The 21,941-nt window shown below is 41.3% G+C and overlaps 3 protein-coding genes across 4 annotated transcripts in view; all 3 read right to left on the bottom strand.

Moving 5' to 3' along the window:
* The window catches only part of LOC141766711 (zinc finger protein 385A-like), a 41,313-nt gene extending 33,899 nt beyond the window's left edge, over positions 1-7,414 (bottom strand). Inside the window, exon 1 of one of the 2 annotated variants that reach the window (XM_074633797.1) lies at positions 7,095-7,414. In XM_074633797.1, the coding sequence (XP_074489898.1) occupies positions 7,095-7,191 (97 nt within the window). In that variant the 5' untranslated portion in view covers positions 7,192-7,414. Of the gene's footprint in view, positions 1-531; positions 1,107-7,094 lie in introns of those variants that run through there. The other variant, XM_074633807.1, reaches the window with a different exon arrangement.
* The window catches only part of LOC141766692 (zinc finger protein Eos-like), a 224,900-nt gene extending 217,457 nt beyond the window's left edge, over positions 1-7,443 (bottom strand). The window contains exon 1 of the mRNA XM_074633753.1: positions 7,432-7,443. The gene's annotated coding sequence lies outside the window, so the exon portion shown is untranslated. The remainder of the gene's footprint in view (positions 1-7,431) is intronic.
* Positions 7,444-16,900: 9,457 nt separating this feature from the next.
* LOC141777223 (neurogenic differentiation factor 4-like) lies at positions 16,901-20,988 on the bottom strand. The gene is made up of 2 exons (XM_074651278.1): positions 20,856-20,988; positions 16,901-18,565 (listed from the first exon to the last, which is right to left on the bottom strand). The coding sequence occupies exon 2, from the start codon at positions 18,557-18,559 to the stop codon at positions 17,561-17,563; it is 999 nt and encodes a 332-aa protein (XP_074507379.1). The 5' UTR covers positions 18,560-18,565; positions 20,856-20,988; the 3' UTR covers positions 16,901-17,560.
* Positions 20,989-21,941: the final 953 nt, after the last annotated feature.

Raw genomic sequence — 21,941 nt, 5'->3', positions numbered from 1 at the left:
TATAATCTCTGAGTACTCTGAAGTCAATTCAAAGTTAATCATTTATTTTATTACATTTTAACAGGTTTGATTCAGCACTTTTGAACCTATTTTAAGGGAACGTCCACTTCTTTTGACCTCTAATGTCTTTTTTGTATTTCTTTTAATGCTATTTTTTGTGTGTGTGCAAATAGGGCACAAAATCTAGAGACTGTCATGTGCGTTTGCGTAAATGCATGACTGCAGGATTCATGAACACACAAATGAATGAGAATGAAGTTCTATTAGGAACGTCACATGAACAGGAACAGCGATGGAGCCTCTCTCGCAACGTCCTACAGATTTTTCCAAAGGATGCAACGCTTCCATCATGCACTGGTCTTTTCCTAATCATGACTTGATGACATCTGAGATGCATCTAAGTTGGCGACAGCAGCGCACGCAGTAAAAAGTTTGTGCCAGAGATGAGTGATCTCCTTGGCAGAAGAGGAAAGTAAAAATCAATGGGATCAATAGGAGCACAGAGAGAAAAGCTTTCTGATATCGTCTTACCCAAGATCATCCTGTAGATGTCCACTGTCAACTTCTCTTTCCCACGTTATCTCCTCGCTTGACTCCTCTCTCCCTGGATCAGCTACTGACTCAAACCGTCCACCTCTCTGGCTCTCAAAACTCAGTGTGAGATAAAAAAAGACGTCCCAACATCACAACCTTCACTTTGCATCCCTATGCTGGTGTCTCTTCCGGTCCCCTCGTCCACATGAGATGCTTCTCATTCAGATCTATGACACGCGTCTCTTGCTCAGCCAGCTGTTGCCAGAGGAGGAGCACAGCAGCAGCAGCAGCAACCCCGACTGCAACACAACAATCTACTGCAAGGAAGCCTGTAATTTATTCACTGTTATATATTCACTCCAGCAGGAGGAACACCAGAGAATACAGCTGCCTCACTGGAAGAACCTCTGCACCACAGCTTGCCTCTCTCTCTCGTTCTATCTCATATTTGGGGTTGGGTATAACCTAAAGGCACCTTGCATTCCTGAGCCGTGATTGGCCGGAGGCTTGGCCAATGAGAGCAGTCGGTGCTGAGCATTTTCTTGGGGTGTTTGAATGAGGAGGCAGAGTGATAATGCTGCTGTCGATTCTGCTCTCCCTCTCCCTCTGTCACCCTTGTTCTGCTGTTTACTATTGATTATTTTTTTCTCTCGTGTCTCTCCTCGTCTCGGTCTGTACTCTGCCTTGTGTCTCCCACCGACGGCATCTGAAACACGTCTGCCCTCACAACATCCTCCCCCTAGATACCTGCTCTGGTCTCCCTTTCTATACCTGTTTGCTGCAGTTGTTACATTTTGAAAATGCTGACCGAGTTCACGCCGTAGTTGTGTCTCCACTGTTTGAACGGCGCAAAAAGAAAAGCAGACAGAGGTGCGACGGAGACTGACAGCTCGAGAGACTCGATGAAGCGTTGGAGGGAGGGGAGGAGAGATTGAGGTTAACACAGACTGACTGAGGATGAAACGGTGTGAGGAGAGGAAATGTGATGGAGCAGGAGGATGAAGGAGCATGCAGGCAGCTGTTTGACAGGCAGAGAGTGCTGAATGAGCTCAAAAACTAAGCTTACTTAGTCAGTACTTAGTACTTAGCTCAAAGCTGATGTATATTCAAGACTTCATCAAACTACTTCCTACAAGATCGAGCAGCATGACCTCCAGCTTTAGGCAGCATGAAGTGATCCATTTCTCCTAGGGCTGTCAATCGATTAAAATGTTCAATCGCATGATTGTCCGTGATTAATCGCAAATTAATCACACCTTTTTTTATCCGTTCAAAATGTACCTTAAAGGGAGATTTGTCAAGTATTTAACACTCTTATCAACATGGGAGTGGGCAAATATGCTTGCTTTATGCAAATGTATGTATATATTTATTATTGGAAATCAATTAACGCGAACGTGATATCACAGGAACGCGTTGAGGGAATTTCATCAAATTTGGCACAAACGCCCACTTGGACTCAAGGATGAAGTGAATTAGAATTTGGTGGTCAAAGTTCACTGTGACCTCACAAAACACATTTTTGGATATACGTCAAGATTTCATATACTAATTATGACAGTTTCACACAAATGTCTAATAGGATAAAATGTAGGGCTGTCAATCGATTCAAATATATTATTGTAAATGTACCTTAAAGGGAGATTTGCCAAGTATTTAATCCTCTTATCAACATGGGAGTGGGCAAATATGCTTTATGTAAATGTATGTATATATTTATTATTGGAAATCAATTAACAACACAAAACAATGACAACAATTGTCCAGAAACCCTCACAGGTACTGCATTTAGCATAAAAAATATGCTCAAATCATAACATGGCAAACTGCAGCCCAACAGACAACAACAGCTGTCAGTGTGTCAGTGTGCTGACTTGACTATGACTTGACAAAAACTGCATGTGATTATCATAAAGTGGGCATGTCTGTAAAGGGGAGACTCGTGGGTACCCATAGAACCCATTTTCATTCACATATCTTGAGGTCAGAGGTCAAGGAACCCCTTTGAAAATGGCCATGACAGTTTTTCCTCACCAATATGTAGCGCAAGTTTGGAGCGTTATTTAACCTCCTTCAGTATCTTCTCTCTAGCTTTAAAACTGAGCCCGCTACAACCTCCGAAAGATCGATTGCGTTAATGCGTTAAAGAAATTAGTGGCGTTAAAACGAATTTGCGCTAACGGGTTGTTATTGTGTTAACTTTGACAGCCCTAGTTTCTACATAATTTATATGAGATAATACAGTGAATCAGATAATGCTGTGTGTCGGCCTGTGTGTGTATTTCAGCCTGTGTGAACCCAGGATAATCTGTGTGTGTGTGTGTGTGTGTGTGTGTGTGTGTGTGTGTGTGTGTGTGTGTGTGTGTGTGTGTGTGTGTGAGAGAGAGAGAGAGATAAGGTTTCCTCATTAGTTGAGTCGAGCTGAATAATGCAGGTAGATGTATTGTTGTGTCCAATGGGCCAGGTGCTAATGTGGCTGTCTGAGGGTGAAGGGGCAGACACAGCATGACTTTAATGGATGTCACCATGGGAAACTGAAATCGGACCACTGGACTCAGGTGACACACCATCCTGCGTGTGTGTGTCTCTTGGGGGATGTATGGTGAGCCTTTAAATGTTCACTTATTAAAACACTTTGCTGGTTCTGTGTTACACTTGAAAGACGCCAGGTTGATAGAATACAGTACACTTAATTAAAGTATGAGCTGAAATAAGCTTTTACCATTCAAATATATGCAAAACGTCATGCCTTTATGCATGTAGGAGTAGGAGGAGTGTCAAAATTATTATAAAAAGCCTTTATTGCAGGAGTTTGCAATTAGGTTCAACCATGGGAAGTTTTTCTCAGCATTGTTCAATGGGGAGCCAACATGCAGTAGTTTTAGTGTAGGTACAGTGACGACACAGGCCTATATGTTTTCAATATGTGTTGTGAAGTAGGGCTGGGCAATAGGATAATATATATTGTCAAAACAATATAAAATGTCTATCGTATATATTTTTCTATATTGTTTCTATCGCGATATTTATTTCTTTTGTCTCTATAATTTCACTCAAAACTGTTAGTTTTGCACTCAAGTTCTTAAAATGAGAAAATACTCAGTACTTAATTCACAAAGGAGTTTACAGAAATGGGCTCTACCATGTGGTTATTTCATGGAATGGCGACGTTTTTGATCAAAAATACTTTTCATAAATACGTTTCATAGCCTTCTAACACACCTGCAGAAACGCACAATGCCCCGTGGTTAATGTTGTGAAACGACTGATTAGGTTTAGGCAACAGAACTACTTGGTTAAGGTTAGAAAAAACGTCATGATTTGTGTTCAAATAATAATGTAACAACATAACAATGCAACAAAACCACTATAGTTAGGTTTAGGAAAGAACTACGTGGTTGGGCTTAAAACTACTATGTTTGTGCAGTGAAAATGAGGCTGAACGTTGTGAACACGGGACACGAACGAACAGCTGATTGTAACGTGACACGAACAGTGGTCTCCTGGATGAAAGCCTTTGTGTTTGTTGGACCCATCCACCTCCCCTCCCTCCTGCCTGCTGGTGTGTCTGTTTTTGCTCTTTAAACTACGTCACCTGCTCTGACCGAATGCAAAAACATCGCCGTTCAACCATCCGTGGTTTGCAGAAACGTCCACTGTCAACAATTTTTTCCTGGCGACGGGCTGACGCCGTTCATAACAGTCTTTTATTTACATTATTATCTACAGTAGATTTATAGAAAAAATCATGTAACGGTTTTGTAGTAACTCTGATCTTTTTTGTCAGACTATAAGATAGTAAACTTTGGCTTTTGTTTGTTTGTTTTCTTTGTCCCTGTGGTTGGCTGCTATTTGCCAAACACTGCTTTATTGGCTATATTGCAGCTTGTTAATAAGACAATTAAAAAAAGCCCAACTGACTTCAGCATATGCAGCTTTTAATCAGGGTTTTGGACTGACTGCTGTTCAACCCAAATCTGGTTTAATAATTAAAATTCTCATTCATCTTAAATAGAAATGAAAATAAGAGAGAATCTGTGTTTGAAGTTTGTATGAGGGTTGTGTGCAGTGCTGTAAAGTCAGTAGGCCCGTGTGTGTGTGTGATTACGTGCATGTGACCTCAACCCTCCTATCATTCTCATTCTGACCCAGGAGGCCATGTGTCGACAGGCTTGTTGAACTCTAATTTTAGATGTGATCGTTAGCGGGGAGTCCCAAGGAGTCCTGCCAACATTTAATGAAGTCTTCATTTCACCGATGAAACGGCCTAAAGCATTGTGTTCAACCAGCCACTTACTGGTTAAAGTGGCCAAACAGACAAAGATGAAGAGATGAAAGCAACTTATAGGAAACATTTTCTCACATAACTTAATGCCATTTTCTGTCCTGCATGCACAAGTATAATTTGATAATGCACCAGTATGTGTGAAGTACTTCTTGACAAACCCTGGCGACAGGTAACAATATTATAATTCAATGTTGTGTCTTTTTTTTTACTGGTTTTAATGGTTCTGCTGTTTGTGCTTTGTGGTTAGAGTGTCCAGACTATAGCTCAGTTAAAAAGCAGCCAACTGTGTTTGGTTGTAAATCTTTTTGATGTAAAGAGTCAAACAGAGAGTGTTTCTCCTCTCGTGGCAGAGTGAGGGCAGCGGAGGTCAAAGAGGTCGAAGAGCAGAGCGGTTGTTTACTGAACCTCAGAGGTTAAAATATGTGCTGCTAGAACGGAGACACACACACACACACACACACACACACACACACACACACACACACACACACACACACACACACACACACACACACACACTGGACTAAACACATGTCTCTGTACGCTCACTCTAAGAGGTAGAAAGTAGTTCACCAGCACATGTACACATACATAACAACGTACTTTGTTTGGGAATGGGCTTGACTGGTCATGGTGAAGTACGCAGCTTAAATTCATTTTTAAAACTAATTTTATGTTCCTGAACATTTGTAAATATCCATTGTTGTCAACGTGTCATGAAAAACACACTTTGACTGAGTAAAAACTGTATGAGCTAAGCTGTGCATCGACTAACATGCACTTTTCTTGCTGGTAATCCTCCCTCTGTTATATATAGGTTACGTATTATAGTTTGATGTATATACACAAAACAGACAATCCTCAAAAATATAAGTTATAAAACAATTTAACTTGATTAAAAACTGCAGTTTTAAGCCATATGAAAATCGAGTGTGAAAAGTTCATTCTTGACCTTGGAAAAAAATCTTAACTCAAGGTCCACTTGCTAGCTTTGTCTTGAGTTTTCTACCACGTCAGAGACGGTTTACAATCACTCCTTTATATACGACCACCTCTAATCACGTAACTGGAGTTGAATACTCATATCACATGATCACATGGACATCAGCTCTACTGAAGAAGATGATGAGACCGGTTTAAAGCTCCAGGAAAAGCTAGATTTGACAATGTTAATGTTTTATGAAAGACACCTGACGTCTGATGAATTTCTTTTACTCTACTTAAAGGGATAGTTCGAGTGTTTTGAAGTGGGGTTGTATGAGGTACTTATCCATAGTCAGTGTTTTACCTACAGTAGATGACGGTTGTTACGCTCCCAGCATCGAGAACCAGACAGGAGTTACCGCATGGCAGCAAAGCAATACAGTGCTGTGGACGGGGCCGGCACCTAAAAGAAAGGCTCACCTAAAAAAAATCGATATCCATTGAAGTGTACGCTATATTTAGAATATTTTCATAGCTTTATCTTGCCGTCTGACAGCCCTTTGCTTATCCTTTCCGATTTTTTTAGGTGAGCCTTTCCTAAAAGTCCAGACATTTCAACATGTGACCTGGTGAAGTTTCAATGTGATTTAGTCAAAGAACCTTAAACTAATCAACAACCTTTTTCTGTTACGACAGTTAAAGCTAACAATTGTTTGAATCTTGCACTAGAAAGATCTGGACACTGGAATCACATCTCCCTTTAATGTTATTAGCGACGTTTCAACCAACTACAGCTCTTCCTCGGGCAAAATCCGTTCCTTGTATTGCATTGATTTTTTTGTTTCCAACGCATTTGAATCCCCGGCTTATAAAACAGAAAACTTCTTGCACTTTATCACTCATTATTTCTCCTGCCAAACTCATCCATCCTGCTGTGATGCTGATGAAGGAACAATTTGGTCAGGAATGTCATGATAGACAGTGCCCTCTTTATTTAAACCTAAACTCGCTCTCTTTCTCTCTTCCCCATCCCTCCATCCTTCATTCCTTCCCTGCAGCATACCGATGATGTATGTGAAAGGTCGGGGGTCAGACCAGGTCTGAGTGCAAACTCTTGTCTGACAGTGAGTGCTGACGTTTTTAAGAGAGTGCCCTAACTTTCATCAAAGAGAGAAACCTTCAAAGCTTCGTGGAAGACTGTCACTCGCTCTTTATATCTGCTCAGAATATTGCAATAATGAGGGGATCTTGGCTTATCCACCTCTCGGTTCATTTTAAAGTGATCAAAGGTGGAATGCTGAGAGTTGTGGGTGGTTTTGCATCGCTCAGTAGTCGGTGATGATCTTACCTGAGCTCCACATTGGTCGCCTCTGTTCTTCACGAGTTTGGAAGTGATCCAGATCCTTCGTCCGGTAGAGTCCAAAGGTCAGCGTGTCAGCCAGCATAAAGTCACACAGACAGTGTTCCTCGTTGAGTGGAATAAATCAAAGTACGTTACTGTGAAGAGATAAATAAAGTAGCACTGAGCGACATGAGCGCTGATCTTGCACCAGTCTTGGAAATGCTCGGCACAGGCAGCCACATGCCCACAGTGGAGCTGCATCAAACAGCAGACGGCTTGATGTGCAGCTTCTGCATCTTCCTCACAGTCTCTTTTTCTCTTCTCAGATTCCTTTTAATTCCTCTCTGTGTTTCTCTGTATTTTCTCTATGTGTTTTTTTTCCCTTTCCTGTCGTCACCTCTTTCTTGGGAGCGAAAGAAACAAGTGCACGAGATTCCAGTGGCTAATACTGCCTCTTAGGACGGGGGAACCTAATATGTGAGGACAACTGTGGAAGGAGGGAGATACCGACAGAGAGAGAGAGTGTAAGGAAAAGGAGGGGCAGGACAGAGAGGAGGGGGACCCAGCGACGGATGGCAGATCAGACGAAACCGGGATTGGAGTGTGTGTGTTGTTGAGGAGGAGGAGGAGGAGGGTGGCAAGCCGCTGAAACTTGAGAGACATGAAGGAAAGGAAGCAAATGTTGACATGGTGAAGCAAAGGGACGTATGATTGGCAGATGAAACAGATGGCTTACAGGCAAATATGTTGTTTCTTTTTTTTTTTTTTGTTTGATTTGGAAATGGGTTCCTAAATAAATGGCTCTGCCCAACAGGTTTATTTCTGATGTGTTAAATGTATCTAATAGATAATAGACAAAAAGTGCCTTAAGGTCCTGACACACCGAGACGACGGTCAGCAAAGTTCACACTACACGATTTTAGCCCTGATTTTCCGCTCCTTGACAGATTTTCCTGATAAAAGCCCCAGATCAGAAGCAAATTGGCGTTGGCTCGCCGCTCGCACATCGGCGCTCCAGCGTCATGTGTGAACTGCTCAAAGACACGAGCCGAGAGGCTTACCGACGCTCGCCGATGCCTCGCAGACACGCTCCAGATATCTAGCATGCTAAATATCTGGACCTGTCGGAGACTCCGGCCACGAGCTACTGTACAGCCAATGACAGCGCAAGACACGGGTTGAGGGGAAACCCTGGGAGAGGAGGGGTCGCCTGTAACAACAGGAACTTACTGTTTGTGTTGCATTTGCAACATGGAGCAAAGTTATTGTTGCACCTAGAGGAATAAATAGTAAAAAAGACGCGTGGAAACAGGCTATTATGTAAACACATGTGCCAACAACATCAGTAATGTGTCCCGCATATGGCATCACATCATTTAGTCGTCGGTCAATCATGTAGTGTGAAAACCACAACAACTAAAGATGATTAAAGACTCCCGATTACAAGACAGCAAGTTGTGTAGTGTGAACAGTACTGCGATCTGACAACTTTGAAAGTTTGAACTTGTGTGGTTTCACACGGGGTACGAGCACCGGTCTCCTAGGTGAAAATCTGGTGTTTTTTGACTGAACCATCCACCCCTGACCTCCTCCCTACGCGACGTTTGTCACTCTTTATGCTTCCTGGTTCACAATTATTTGGATTACATACGAATTGATTTTGTGGAATATACACAAATTACAGTGCATTCGTTTTCTTAGGTATAGCTACGATCGTTATAAGAGAATAGCCTGCACAAAGTCATTTGATCTGTGGTTAATATAAAAATATTGGTTAGTGCAGCTTTAAATAACATATACCGTGATGGAGGATATTATACGTACTGCCCACTCTAAAAAACATTCTTTCATTTAAAATTTTCCTTTTTCTATTGCTGCGAATAACACGTTTCCTCGAGGCTACCAGACGCAAACCAGGTGATCAAACAGATTTTTACACTATGGTTAATTTAAGAGAGTCTTAATTAGACCGCTTTAATCTGGTTACAGTAATTGGATTGTAGTGTGAATGAAAATGCACTCAGTCATATATCCCAACTCTTTTCAACAGCCTCCTGATGCAGTTCCTTTTATAAAGTCACAGTTAAAAGCATCAAACATCAGGAGGTAACTTTTTTTCTTTTTTTTTTTTTACAGTAGGTGGTCTTCTTTAAAACGCTGTTCCAGTGCATGTCCAAAACACTCTCAGCCTCTCCATCACCCATTACGCAGTTCTTGCAGTAATTAGTCATCCAATGAAACACCCTAAGTGAAGAGCTGGAATAGCTGGAATAGCTGGGAGGATGAAATTAAAATGTGGATGGCTGTGAAATGAACACAGCCACACAAAATGTACAAACATGATACCGTTGGGCTCCTGTGTGCAATCATGTCCACTCCGCTGCCAGTGAGTGTCAATTCAGATTGGATATCATAAATGTGCTTGCAAGTGTCGTTTCAGGGAGGCAGGAGAGTATTAGGTGGAGGAGCAGGAGGCGAAGCCTGAGGTGACACTGACGCATGGCGCAATGTCGAGTAAATGTCAAACTAATTCTGATACGCTAAAAGGCCTGTGAAGAAGAAGTCAGCTCTACTCTGCCTTTACAACTCACCCTACAGAATAAGGTGGATAACTGTGGGGTTAAGTACAGGCTATCAACGCTATATGGACAGTTTAATGGCATTCAGTCGGCTATATGAAGTGCTCTTGTGTAAATGAGATCGGCTGCTTAGAAAAACTGTTTAATGTGAGCAGTAAAAGCAGTAATGGCACCGTCAGGCTTGGCAGGGTCCCGCTGTCAGAGAGATGTCCGTGTAAACTCATATCCCAGTTTTATTTGAGGCACACACCTTGACTTTTATTTTATTTGCATAACATAGACACACACACACAAACACCTTCTGGCAACATGCCACGTAGGGGTTAGGTTAAGGGACAGTGGGGAAGGACAGCAAACTGGAGCAGTAAGCACATTTCACCAGGGGGATACAGTTACACTCACACACTGATTCCTCCTCCTCAGGGTCGCTCTTCTCTCTCTCTCTCTCTCTCTCTCTCTCTCTCTCTCTCTCTCTCTCTCTCTCTCTCTCTCTCTCTCTCTCTCTCTCTCTCTCTCTCTCTCTCTCTCTCTCTCTCTCTCTCTCTCTCTCTCTCTCTCTCTCTCTCTCTCTCTCTCTCTCTCTCTCTCTCTCTCTCTCTCTCTCTCTCTCTCTTTCTCTCCTTCCAATACAATTTTTACAAGAACGCTCACCATTACATCCGGCAGAGAAATGCAGGACGTTGCATTCTCTGATCTATAAATGGCTCCTCAATGTTTACGTAGGTCTCCATTCCCCGCGACATGTGGAGCCGTTTGGACCGACGTAACATATCATTCAACCCGCTAATTAAAAGTACTGTTGGCCACAACGATGCAGTTACATTTTTTAAGGCTCCCTGTTGACATGATTTTTTGCCCCGGTTGGTATTTGTCTCAGATAATTAATAGTCCATAAGTAATATGACACCTTATATACTGAGACAGGGGATTTCTGTCCTCAGAAGGAGGTCAAAGGAGGCAAACTGTTGGACACTTACAGGGACTGTTTGTAAGAATCAGAAATTGCTTGTTAACAGCGACACCTGTGGCCGTTAAGTCAACGAAAGTCAGCGTCCTGTTGCTCGCGCTTGTGCTCGCTCTACATAGACATGAATGAGCATTGATCAGAACAGTGAGGCGACACACGTCAGCTAAAACCACAATATCACTCTATATTTCAGCTGCTTGGCAGTAATGTTAGCTGACCAGACGAAGGTCTCTCCATGAATCACTGCTGATCCTAGTGTTGGCTTTTTCCTGCTTCAGCCTCCCGACCGTGGCCTGAGGTAACAGGGGAGAGACCGGAGTTTTGGTCAGAGACGATAACGTTTCTCGCTGAGGACCCCCGTCACTTCACAAGACACGTAAAAACCTCTGTTGGTCTGGAGGAGCTGCAGCATTTATTTCTGCACAAACGTCCACTCATTCATTAGATATTCTCAGAGCTAAACTAACTCTTCTGCAGTGTGGAGTGTGCGCGCATGCATGTTAGACGAAATAGCGAGAACGAGCGCGGTGTGTGACTGAGGTTAAGTAGGCAGAGGAGCAGAGGAGCAGAGTACAGCAGAGACTCCGGCCCTGGAGACCAAAGCTACAGTCTCCCCCTCGTCCTCCGACCGCGGCCAACACTGTTTAACAAACTTGGCAGTTTTGGTACTTCCGTGTAGTTTGTGTTGGTGTCTTGTCTGAACAGCGTAGCCACACGAGCGCGCTTGGGACACCGACCCCGATTGATTTATAAATGTAAGAAGTTACAAATAGTCAATATAGGAATAGATGAATGTAAAAATACGCAATTACAAGTAAAAGTCCCATATTCAAAATCTTTTATCTTTATTAGTAAGTATTATCAGCAAAATGTAAGTGAAATACCAAAAGTACTTATAATCAAGAGAATGCTGCTTGTCAGAGTTGTAGTAAGATATTATTGGATTGTTATTACTGATGTGTAAACATGTAAGCACCATTAATGTTGCAGCTTTACTTTATATACTGCTGGACAGGTTAGTCTTTAAAAGTCATTATACTTTAGAACATGTTCATATGTTTTGTATGTAAAGTATTATTCTGCAGCTAGTAGCTGTAGCTGTCAGATAAATAGTGAAAAGTGTAAAAATGTTTAACTCTGAAATGGAGTAGAAGTTTATAGTACAAGTACCTCAAATTTATACTTGAGTACAGTACCAGATTAAACATACTCGCACCGCTGGCATTTTTTCTTTTTCAGAAAATGGATATTGAGATAATTGGTTTTCTCGTAGGGACGATAATTGTCAGTTAACGTTGTAGATGTTTGTGATATGACTCCTTTTTAATTGGTTGGTGCAGCCTGTGGCTCCGCTGTACAGATGTTTTTTTTTCATATTGTGTGTATACAACACTTTCTTTTATGATGCTACTAATATCATTTTGTGTTTGGTTCTAGATTTTGCATAAAGACCCACCTACAACAGAATCATTTGTCTCATCATCTATAAAGGCTTTATCACGCAGAATCAAAGTGAAATTTATCAAACAATAACATTTAACCCAAAATAAGAGTTTTACTTCAACTGGTGCCAGATGTGTTGTTTTCCTACATTGTTTTTGGCTCTTTACTGTGCCAGCAGTCCTGTCTGTTTTTGTTCTAAAAGCATCGACCACATCCCTCTTCCCTATTAGCCCTTGCTGCTCTTCAGTGCCGCCTTTGAAGATTTAATCAGTCAGATTTCCTTGATTAATCCTTTTTCATGTCCTTTCACGGTAAATAATTACAGAGTTTGATACGATCGCTAGCTGGATGGAGAGGACAGCATGCAGATTGCTGACAGAGCCGAGTCCCCAGGTACCTTCATTAGCCTGATTATTCTGATGCAAACACACTCCGTCAACCAGTTTACATGTAAATAGGTTAATTCTATTCCCACTCCTCACTCACTCTGCCGGCACGCTGTGTTTAACAGATGAGATCTCACCAAATGATTTCTGTTTTATTCAGTCTCTACCTTGTGCAACATTACTGTCAAATGTTTAATTTGCACACTAAAAACGGCTGCAGATTGTGTTTAACAGGCGACTGAATTTCAATCACTCATCGAGTGCAGAAAAAGCCGAGCAGTGAAGGATCATGTCTCTCTTTTTCCACTACAGTATCTCCAGAAGGCCTCAGTCAGACTTCACAGTTAGAGCAGGTTGTCTAATGGGGACACCCAGTGGCCAGATGCTCATCTCTCATCCAACTCAGGATTTTATTTCAGCAAAAAGCCTTCACCACTTGGTGGCAGTGCAGTTCCACTCTGCTCATTTATAGAGTCAGTAGTAACAAATGCATCTCATGATAGCCAAAGCACTCCTCATGGGCATAAACAGAACAGGACACTACTTTTTTCCTGAACTTCATTTGAATTAAGATATTTTTATCAGTCCCTGAGGGAGTCTTTAGCACCGTCGGAGGCTTTGTTGTGGACTAAGTGCACAATAGCTGCTTGCTGTTGTGCAGCAGAGGAGATGATGAGCTGCTGCCCCGACTGCCCCTCTCCCCTCAGGATTAGTGACTTAATGCAACCATTCAGACACTGAGCTCCGATCAGCTGCTTAATACTGTTTTATCCCAAATAACACAACCAACCATGCACGCAGGATGTATGCTGTGTTTCATACCTACTAAGCCACCACATACACTTTATATACAGTATATTATGTAGTTGACTTGCAGATAATAATCAGACAGTAGGAAGCTGCAATATGAACAAAAGCTCACTAATTCTTTGTTTTATGGGTTTGTAATTTCCTATAATTTTCTACAACATTTCCCAGAGCTAAGCGACTAAAGAAAAAATGTGAATTTCTTTGAAAGATCTGCTCTATTTAAGCCCAAGGAAAATGTGTTTATTATTGGAAACTTAATTCTCCATACAGTACATGTTGAATTGTATGCATGGCTGTAGACAAATTTAACATTTATATATAACATGTATGCTCAGCTGACTAAAAGACTTAGTTTCACTTGAATTAAATTATTTGGAATTGTAGCGATTGAACACTGTCTTTATTTTTCCTATGATTAATATAAGATTACCAGGAAATTACTCAAAAAACTTTAGGTAACATTTTTGGTAATGTCTTATTTTACAGGTCCTTACAGTGTAAAGGTACAGTGTGTAGGATTTGGTGGCATCTAGTGATGTGGTTGCAGATTGCAACCAACTGAGTACCCCTCCTCTCACTCCTCTCTTTCCAAGACTGCGGTAATGTGAGGCACTGAGTGCCATTCGCCTCGCTCAGAGGTCATCCTTACCAAAATAACACCACTTTAAGCCCCAGACACACCAACCCAACATCAGAGAACTAGTGTCAATAAAGGCCGCCTGTTGCGTCGCCTCACGCCGCCTTTGTTTTGGCCGACAAGTTGCACTCAAACACACAGCAAAAACTACAGCCGACGGCCAACATCCACATACGTTCTGCGCCTGTTTGAGAGGACATAACTCACACCAGCAGACGGCGGTAGTCTGTATTTGTCATTCAAAAAGGAAAACCGGAAGACCGAGGACGGCGTATATACAAACCGATTCAACATGCTCAATCAGCCGAAAAAGCTCCAGCAGGGCAGACTAGAGCCAACGGAGAGGGACACACCGTAAAAAACAGGGCCAACGGACACTCACCGACGGCTCCAAACTGTGTGACAGCAGACCGTCGGCTTGGTGTGTCAGGGCCCTTAGAAGCAACAGAAGTTAGATGGCGGCTGGCGGTACCACAGTTTTGCACTCTGCGGCTCGTGTTACCGCAGTTTTACAAACGTGTCGGAGAACTACGGTGGCCTTCAGGTAACGTAAAACCGTGAAAGTCTCTCTCTAGAGCCAGTGTTTGGTTTGTCTGTTCTGGGCTACTGTAGAAACATGGTGGACTCCATGAAGAGGACCTGCTCTCTATGTAGATATGAAGGACTCATTCTAAGCTAACAAAAACACAACGATCCTTAGTTTCAGGTGATTATACACTAATGAAAACATAGTTATGAATATTTTATTCCATTTCTGCTAATAGATCCCCCGAAATGTTACACACCGTTCCTTCAACCAGGAACGTGCCTCACTGAGATGTTTTTTTTACAGAAGATAGTAGTAGCACATGAGACTCACTGCTGCCATCATTGGCTCATTTATATCATCTAGAGTCACAGTCAGAGGGGTCAAGGGTCAAAAAGGGCGAATTCAGCCCTTTGTTTGTCTTGGGTGAAAAAGTGGCCTTTTGAATTGGCAAATCTTTTTACCCCCTAAAACATTGGTCTATCAACGGTCTATCATCCATCATGTGGATAAAGAAGGAATATCCCACGTATCTGGTGTCAGACGTCCTGTCTGAGGAGAGTCTGTGCCTTCAAAGAGCAGAGAGATGCCCTGTTTTTGTTATTCATCCTGCCTCTTCAAAGTTAGGCCCTGGTTAGTAGTGCAAATGCACTACAAACACACACACACACACACACACACAAACACACACACACACACACACACACACACACACACACACACACACACACACGAAGGCTTATACTAATCCTTGTGAAAACAAAGTGATATATTTCTCCCAGCGCAGGTCAAGCGTGGGATGTTCGTCAGCGTGTTTATCAGGATTATGAGCGTTTCATCCATAATATAACCTCTAACATCATACTTACCAAACACTCACTGTTCTAAATGGGAAGCTGCAGTGAACGTTGTGTAGAAATAATCGGCAAGATGAGTCGACCAGCAAAAAGATGATTCAACTGGCGACCATGACTCTTTCAGACCATTCCCACCAGTGAGCCGTGACCCTGTGTGACCTTGTGACCCCCTCTAACTGACCTCTCAGTGGGTGGCCCTCACACTGACCAGCCTCGACCATGAATCAACACAAGTGGCTGCTCTTAGATCAGATCTTTGTTATTTTGTTCATTGTCTTCTCCACTTTGACGGTACATTTCCAGGCCGATATTTTTCTACTCAGTCAGTTTCTCCTTTTCTTATAATTTTTTATCTTTTCCACCTGTTGAATTGCTTTTCAATCGTCAGATTCACTCTAGGTTCTCCATAAAAAAGGAAAGACAGGTATCTCCAACCCTATAAATCCTGATTTAGCTGAGATATTTACAAATCTGTCTATTTAGATAATACAGATTTGCTTCTAAACGTATGTGTACAGTATATATGAAAGGTCAACGGTATAAATGTACAGACATGCGTTTATTACATATGTGAGTGTTATAAGTTGCGGTCTGAGTGAATGTCAGGACAGGATTACGTCGTCACAGTGTCAGTAAAGAAGAACGTCTGCGTGGCCGGGCAGCCATGTTAATCATAAAATCTTTATCTTACAATCCTGCCTCGCGCATCCGCCCTTTCATTAAAAGACGGCCAAAAGGATTAGAGAAGCTAAACCACCGAGATCTGGGGAGAAAAATGAGGAACAAAGTCGTTCGCTCTGCTGATGGTGTTATATGAGACAAAAAGAGGAAGAATGAATATCTATTTATCTAGATCTATATATCTATCTATCTAGATCTATCTATCTATCTATCTATATAGATCTATCTATCTATCTATGTAGATCTATCTATCTATATATCTATCTAGATCTGGCTATCTATAGATCTCTCTAGATCTATCTATCTATCTATCTATATCGATCTATGTAGATCTATCTATCTATCTATCTATCTATGTAGATCTATCTATCTATCTATCTATCTAGATCTATCTATCTATCTATCTATGTAGATCTATCTATCTATCTATCTATCTATCTATGTAGATCTATCTATCTATATATCTATCTAGATCTGGCTATCTATAGATCTCTCTAGATCTATCTATCTATCTATGTAGATCTATCTATCTATCTATCTATCTATGTAGATCTATCTATCTATATATCTATCTAGATCTGGCTATCTATAGATCTCTCTAGATCTATCTATCTATCTATCTATATCGATCTATCTATCTATCTATGTAGATCTATCTATCTATATATCTATCTAGATCTGGCTATCTATAGATCTATCTAGATCTATCTATCTATCTATCTATATCGATCTATCTATCTATCTATGTAGATCTATCTATCTATATATCTATCTAGATCTATCGGTTAATCAATCTAAAAATGAACAAAATTCATGGACTGATTGATTTTTTAAATATTTTAATAACATAAAATTTTCCAAAAGACAACAGAAATGAAAAAGAAAAAGAACAATTACATGGTATCGAATGCAAATGTGTTGGAAATTAGATATTAATTTTCATAATATTAACCTGAGAATGACATTTTTGCTTCTTCACCTTGATCCATATTTAATCAAACCATCCTCCTTTTCTTCCAAAGATCAGCTACATTGCGCTAGGAAATCTACGTCTGAATATGTTTCGAGTGAAAAACATGAAATACTGTAATAAACAACAAAGAAAAGGACACACAAGTAATATAAGTGACGAACTATCAGTCTAGCAAACAAAGAGACCACAAATATGTACAAAAGGAAATCCAGACACACACCTGCACATCAGAACAAACTCCATATACACTGTATTAAATTAGAGAATAAATAAAAATACTTTTAATTTATGTAGGATGTTACCAAATTATAAGTGCTTATATCACAGTAACAGGACATCTGTGGCCAAAGCAACAACGTTTCCTGTTGGGACCCTCGAGGTTCTTAAATTATTTGGTAATCAGTGTTTTAAGAAAATGTATTGGTTTAAGTCAAGTATTTTCTAATTTTAACAATGTTCACATGTAAACAAACCATTTTTTATTCTACAGTCGCTCTACTAGCAGACTGATCCTTCAGTCAGCGTCAGTCAGTGTTCGTGGAGGATCAGAGAGCGAAGACGAGCAGTCAGGTTGTATCGATGGCCGAAGCAGAATCGACCCTCCTGATCTGTCTTAGTCTCTGTAGACGGAGGTGATCTGTCGGGGGGGCATGTGCTGTGGATGGTAGGAGTCATACGGCCCCTCTAAGTGAACGTCGTAGCCGGTCTGAGTCTGATACAGGCCCTGGTCCACAGGGGAGGGAGAGTAGTGGTGTGGGGGTGGGTAGTGTGGCGAAGGCTCCTGTTTGGTCACCAGGTTACTGCTGATGCTCAGAGGCGGTGTAGGGGGGCCGTCGTACGGAGGGGTCCCCACACCGCCGCCGTTGTACTCATTTGGCGAGTGATTTTCGTACACTCCTCCCTTCATCGCTCTCAGGTGAAGCAGGTGAGCAGAGTCAAAAGTGCCATACGGCGGACTTGGCAGGCCAGGAGAGGAGTAGCTCACCACGCCGCCGAGAGGAGTGGGAGCCGCCCGAACTCTGTGTCTGTCCTCAGGCCTCATCACGGGACCGGAACCTGGTCCCAGCTGCAAGCAGCCGGCCACCAGGTTGCTGGTGGGCTGCGAGAGGCCCTTACACAGCGTCTCCATGAAGGCCCTGCTCTCCGTGGACAGGCCCCCCTCCAGGGCCTCGGACAGAGCGCAGATATAGTTGCGAGCCAGCCGTAACGTCTCGATCTTGGACAGTTTCTGTGTTTTGGAGTGACATGGCATGATGGTGCGCAGGCTCTCCAGTGCATCGTTTAGGCCGTGCATACGCGAACGCTCCCTGGCGTTGGCCTTCACACGCCTCGCACGGAATCGCTCCTGCCGGGCCTTTGTCATTCGCTTTTTCTTGGGCCCGCGTCGCTTGGACTCGTTTTCATCCTCCTGTCCCTCCTCCTCCTCGTCCTCCTCGTCCTCCTGTGCATCCTCGCTCCCCATCTCCCCGTCCTGTTGGTTCACTCCTGCTCTGTAGCAGTGTGATGAGACGGATGCGTCTCCATCAGGTGAGCTCATGTCTCCGTCCATCCACTGCAGAGGGCTGACGACCTCCTCTCCCTCGCCTTGTCTCACACATGGCTTAATCATCATGGTACTCTAGAAACAAGAACACATACTTGTCAGACGTGTGCTGTGCAAACAACAACTTTTTTATTTGAATAGCAGTGGCCAAAAGTAACTATTTACTGTAGTAATGCTAAGTAAAGCTAAGTACTGCACTCAAGTACAACTTTGGGGTATTTGTACTTTACTTAAGTATTTCCATTTTATGCTACTTTACAACTTAAAGCTGCAGTAGGCAGAACGTTTTTGGCATCATTGGGCAAAAATCCATAATAACCTTTCAGCATATTTTGTACTGAGAGAAAACTAGACTTCTGCACCTCCTCATGGCTCTGTTTTCAGGCTTTAAAAAGTCTAGCCTGTGACGGGGGACTTTGGCCAATCATAGGTCATTTCAGAGAGAGAGCGTTGCTATCGAGCGTTCCTATTGGTTGTGCTCCGGCTGGTGGGCGGTGCTTGGTATTTCCTCAACTGATCTCAACATGGCTGCCGGGTCACAAACTTTCTCATTTTACAGCTAAACAGTTCACTACAAGATGTGAGAAATAGTCATTACAGTAACATAGTATTGATTCATATTTGATCAGCGCTGCCTAGTTTGACCGTTTGATCAGAGTTCGTGAGTGATTGACAGCTGCTCAGAGACGGCAGGCTCCAGCTCGGCTCTGATTGGTTGTTTTTCTCCGGTCTGTGAAATCTTGCAGATGCCATTATAGGAGCACCGGAGGACACAGAGGCACATGATTTGTTTTTTCAGATTACCTGTCTCTCATGCACTACTGTTTTTCATATCATATGTGCTATTGCTATTGCTTACTCAATTCTACGCAATGCTGCTTTAACGTTGTGAACACGGGACGAACAGCTGATAATAAAGTGAAAGTGAAACTTAACTCACAGGAAACAAGCAGCGATTTCTTTTAATCAGATTTGCTCCAATTTTACCTACTTCAGCTTTAACAGAGGGAAATATTGTTCTTTTACTTTTAATTGTTACATACAACATGACAAGTTTATAAGATGGGTATTGTTTTACAGTACATTAAAATGCCAATCCATGGTGCTTTTACTTAAATTAAGGATCTGAATACTTTTTCCACCTCTGAAGAACACATGATAGGCTTTGTTTGCAGACTCTACCCAGTATTTAATGATACTAAGATTATGTAGAAAACTATATCACAATGTCAGGTTTATACATATTGGTAGTATTCAGGTAGCTATGCATAAATCAGTAGCCTGAATAGTTTCTTTCCCCTAGTTTGTTAGTGATAATGATTTGATTTTTGATGATTTTTAGTAGGCAACACGATATTCACATACGATTAAAAACGTACACAAAGTGGGTATTTTGTAGGTCATAGATTTTAGTATGTTAAAACTGAATATGTTTAAATGTGATTTACTTTGAGGGAATGAAAAGTAAAAGATTTTGTATTTCTCCACCTCACATTTTGAAGAAGACATGTAAGCAATTCAATTAAACAGAAAATATAATTTAACAGTTAACAGAATAAAAATGAATACAAATCTACATAATAAAGAACATTTAGAATTATTATTTTTGGTATCTGATCACATTTTAAAGGGGGGCATCATGGGGGGACTCATGACTTTGGTGTTTCTCTAATCCTGTCTATGGCCCTGTAAAGGATGTAACCTGGAGCCAGTAAGTTTTCATTTAATAACTAATAATAATAATAATAATAACCTATAAACTGTAAACTGTGACTTTCAGCTGATCTCAAACAGTTTCAGCACCGGACAGTTCCTCCTCCTCCTCTTCTTCCACAGGTGTTGGTGCTGACCGACACAATAAACAGGATAAGAAGAGATAATCTAAACTATATACCTGTGTGGTAAAGTTTTCTGTCTATTTTTCATTCCTTTTGTCCACCTACTCTCACTGTAATCCCGGTCAACTTGTGAACTGGTAATGCCCCCGGCGAGATAAAGTCACTGACAGGACTTCAATCTGGGGCATCGCAGGATTTTCTCGGTGGATGAAGCCACGACTATGGGATTAAAATGAAAGATCGACGTCCCCCAGATCACTGACTCAGATTGAATTGAAATCAGACATTTTACAAACGCAGTAACATTAATGCCTCGACACAAATGTCGACTGAAGCATATAAAGGATCAGCTTTAAGCTACATATTTTTCCATTAAATTTATTCATTGTACTTTTGGTGCTTTAGTTGGAAAACCCTTGTGCCAAAATGTTTGTCAGAAACTAAAAAAATAAATAAGGATTTAAAATACATACAAATAATCTTACATGCTACATAAATAACATGTGAAACTCTCTTTAGAAACATACCTATGCTGGTGCGTCCTCAGGAAGTTTGGCAGCAGATGATATTTTTCTGTCTCAGTTTGGTGTTTCTCTTGTTAAACAGCGGTGAAGTGTGTGTGTGTGTGTGTGTCTGTGCAGAGCTGTCCCACAGAGTCTCAGTGTGGGTCACCCTGCGGGGACTCCGGGTTTTAACCTCCACAGTGAAGCTCCTCCCTCTCCACTCCCATCCATCCCATCCATCCAATCCATGACACGCTCCAAGCTTTACGCGTGGCCGGCCCGTGGCTCGAGCCCCTAGAGCGCCGCTCGTCGCCTCTGTGTGTGTGTGTGTGTGTGTGTGTGTGTGTGAAGGTCAGGGGTCAGAAACCTGCGGCTCAGGAGCCACATGCGGCTCTTTAGCTCCTCTCCAGTGGCTCCCCATGGATATTTTAAAAGTTAGTGGAAATGAATAACAACAATTTTTATTTATCATTGTTGTAGGTCTATGCCATAATATTACGGGAAAAAAAGGTGTAATATTATGAGAATAAAGTCATAATATTAGTATATGTATGTATAGGAGTATAGTAGTAGTAATTTTACGTGTTATTTTCTTTTTTTTCTCTTAAAGTTATGACTTTACTCTGGTAATATTATGACTTTTTTTCTCGTAAAGTTATGACTTTATTCTGGTAATATTATGAATTTTTTTCTCTTATAGTTATGACTTTATCTGGTAATATTATGACTTTTTTCTTGTAAATTTATGACCTTATTCTGGTAATATTATGAAAAAAAATTCTCTTAAAGTTATGACTTTATTCTCGTTATATTACGACTTTTTTCTCGTAAAGTTATGACTTTATTCTGGTAATATGACTTTTTTCTTGTAAATTTATGACCTTATTCTGGTAATATTATGATTTTTTTTCTCTTAAAGTTATGACTTTATTCTGGTAATATTATGAAATTTTTTCTCGTAAAGTTATGACTTTATTCTGGTAATATTATGAATTGTTTTCTCGTAAAGTAATGACCTTATTCTGGTAATATTATGAATTTTTTTTCTCTTTAAGTTATGACTTTATTCTCGTTATATTTCGACTTTTTTCTCGTAAAGTTATGACTTTA

The sequence above is a fragment of the Sebastes fasciatus genome, chromosome 1 (assembly GCF_043250625.1).
Source record: "Sebastes fasciatus isolate fSebFas1 chromosome 1, fSebFas1.pri, whole genome shotgun sequence".
In the NCBI taxonomy this organism is placed as follows: Eukaryota; Metazoa; Chordata; class Actinopteri; order Perciformes; family Sebastidae; genus Sebastes; species Sebastes fasciatus.
The sequence above is the reverse complement of the archived record's forward strand: the minus strand, read 5'-3'. Positions and strand labels throughout refer to the sequence as shown.

Bases quoted from the DNA above. Each gene is read 5' to 3' on its own strand.
- LOC141777223 (XM_074651278.1), bottom strand. From the start codon at position 18,559: ATGATGATTAAGCCATGTGTGAGACAAGGCGAGGGAGAGGAGGTCGTC.